Genomic DNA, 2,500 nt, shown 5'->3' with positions numbered 1-2,500 from the left:
TCCCTGGTATAGTTTTTTTGCACTCTTGAGGCAGCATTGCCCCATTGCTTAAGAGACAGGTTTGGTTTAAATTAAGCGACATTCTAGTCTCTATCACTGCACTCAGCAGAATAGAAAACATTTCCCATATAAACACTAGAGACAATAGGAGGGAGCCATCCGGCAACGTGTATTTCAGTCTACAATATTACGCTACATTTAACATTCAAGAAACCCATGTAAGACCGATGTAACGCCCGACCGAAATTACCCGGAGCAAAGTAACTGAAATGGCTGGTTGGCGTCAAGTGTATGTCACAAATCAAGGAGTGATCTAATTAGCTGACAGTTCCATATACCAAGCATAGCAACGATGCCCATGGGAAACACATTGTTTCATTCTTTGGAGTAGTGACCATTCACGAGTGGTTTTCCTATTTGATTGACAGGCGGCTGAAAGAGGAATTAGATGAAGCAAGTACATGCATAGCTCATCTGCAAGAACAACAGCAGATTCTTCACGAGTAAGTTTATTGTTTGTCAGTTTTTTCACCGTAGGGTGGTCCTCAAGGCGGGGTGGGTAAAGTCGCTCTCTTAAGGAAAGGACAATAATAAGTTGTACTTTGTCCATTAAGATAGAATGGTAGTGTATCTTCCGAGCATTTGGAGTTTATTGATTTTCAATATGTAAATGATGAGCAATCAACATGCATGTGTTTCCACGACGGATGACAACCAGAAGTAGGGCGAATAGATAGTTCATGAGAGGCTTTGCGGTGACTTGAAGGAAACCATTTGACTCATAGGAAACTAGAACTTATCATTTTAGAAAAACCTATGAATATTAATCCATTTTATTACTTTTTTCTAAATCCATAACGACGCGTTTTCACTGCTTCTTATTATAAGTATCTCTCAATAGATACCGTGCACGTGAGCCAATCAGGTGTGCTGAAGACCAGAGGATTTCTTCCACTCTGCGGCATGTTAAAAGAAAATATGAAGTACAGCGTTGCTCTTGGCTTCATCAGTTTAAGAAACTTCAACTGAAATTAGAGTGAGGTCGCTTTAAAGATAAATGCCGCATACACGAAGACATGAATTAAATGACGCTTTCATCTTTTTTTCGTCTTAAATAGAACGCTTCAAAAACATTACATGTATTACCCAAAACTGCGGGTTGAATCAAAAGCAAATATCCACCAAAGAACAACTGTGTTCGAGAGCGAAGTTGAAGCGCTGGAGAGAAAGATCTTCCTGGAAGAAATTGCTGTCGATATTGCAGATGAGCGATGTGACTTCCTGGACAAGAATTTGAGGTGGGCAGAAGTTTTAACTTGAAGTATTTAAAAACACTTGATGATTGATATTAATGCTGCTATCGATATGTATATATATAACTAAGTTCATATGACTAAGCATCTCCCCAAAAACGCTCTTCTATCATCGTCCGCCCGACCTATTTGTTTGACAAAGTACTAGAGAACATTCTAAAATGCGCATTTTTTGTTTGTTGATGTTTTCCATATTGTCTTTCAGTACTGCATACTTGAAACGAACTTTTCTTTAAACTGAATTTAGAAAACATTCTTCTGTTTTCTTTGTGCCCCAATGACCGACACATTTTCACAAAAAGGAAGACTATGGAAAGTGAAATACTGAGTGAACTGCTAATGATGGTTAGTTCATAATATTTTCAACTTCTCCGATCTCGTCTGCAAAGCGAACAAGCTGAGGTCCCTTCGTTCCAAGCTATTCCATTCGACTATTCCATTCGACCGTTAGTGAACACTTTTAACCAGAATGCTTAAAAAACACCAGGCTTTAAAAGCCTGCGTTAGAAACCAGTTTTGTTTTTAGCATGGGCAAAGGCCCAATTGAATTACACTCCTAATGATTTTCTAAGGTAAGATTGAATAACTTTCATCAACCTGATTCCAAGCTCCCTCCGCATCTTTCTATTGTTTATTTCGAAGGGAACAAATTTACAAGCTGCAAGTTTGATTAATCTATCAGGTGACACAAAATTTACTTTAAAACAGATTCTGAAAAAATACTATTTAATACTATTTAACCTATAAGGCCCCGTCAATAGAAAAGGCACCGCCGCGTCAAAAGCACATTCTAGAATGACCCAACCAACCTAACCATAAAAAAATCCCTCCAATGTTATAAAGGGAAGCTCTTCAGTCTATGTATCTCTTAACGAACTTGTATGTCCATCCGAAGTCTCAATCCCGCGCATTCATTACAAGTCCGCCAGTTCGCAACATCAGGCTTTCTCGGTTCGTGCTGAAGCAAGCAACACACTTGCTTCGGCTGCTTGGATAAATGTAAAACGTTGTCCTGGAAAAACTCTACTAAACCGCGGAAAGTTTGAAACTGCCTTTTCGAAGTTCATTTAATCCTCCTTTATTATTTGCAGTTTCCTCCAACAGAACGAGGTTAATCTTCAGTGGCAATGTTCATGTGACAACAACAACTTGGAAGCGTTGAGACTTAAACACGAGACAGTTCAATT

General features: G+C 38.9%; 1 protein-coding gene across 1 annotated transcript in view; it reads left to right on the top strand.

Annotated features, from left to right (window-relative positions):
• Window positions 1–2,500, top strand: part of LOC138057969 (uncharacterized) — a 20,907-nt gene that overhangs the window by 18,044 nt on the left and 363 nt on the right. Inside the window, exons 2-4 of the mRNA XM_068903872.1 lie at window positions 429–503; window positions 1,119–1,298; window positions 2,405–2,500. The exon at window positions 2,405–2,500 is cut by the window's right edge and continues 363 nt beyond it. Of these exons, the coding sequence (XP_068759973.1) occupies window positions 1,138–1,298; window positions 2,405–2,500 (257 nt within the window). The 5' untranslated portion in view covers window positions 429–503; window positions 1,119–1,137. The remainder of the gene's footprint in view (window positions 1–428; window positions 504–1,118; window positions 1,299–2,404) is intronic.

The sequence above is a fragment of the Montipora capricornis genome, chromosome 7 (genome assembly GCF_036669925.1).
Source record: "Montipora capricornis isolate CH-2021 chromosome 7, ASM3666992v2, whole genome shotgun sequence".
In the NCBI taxonomy this organism is placed as follows: domain Eukaryota; kingdom Metazoa; phylum Cnidaria; class Anthozoa; order Scleractinia; family Acroporidae; genus Montipora; species Montipora capricornis.
This window is presented reverse-complemented; position numbering and strand designations above follow the sequence as displayed.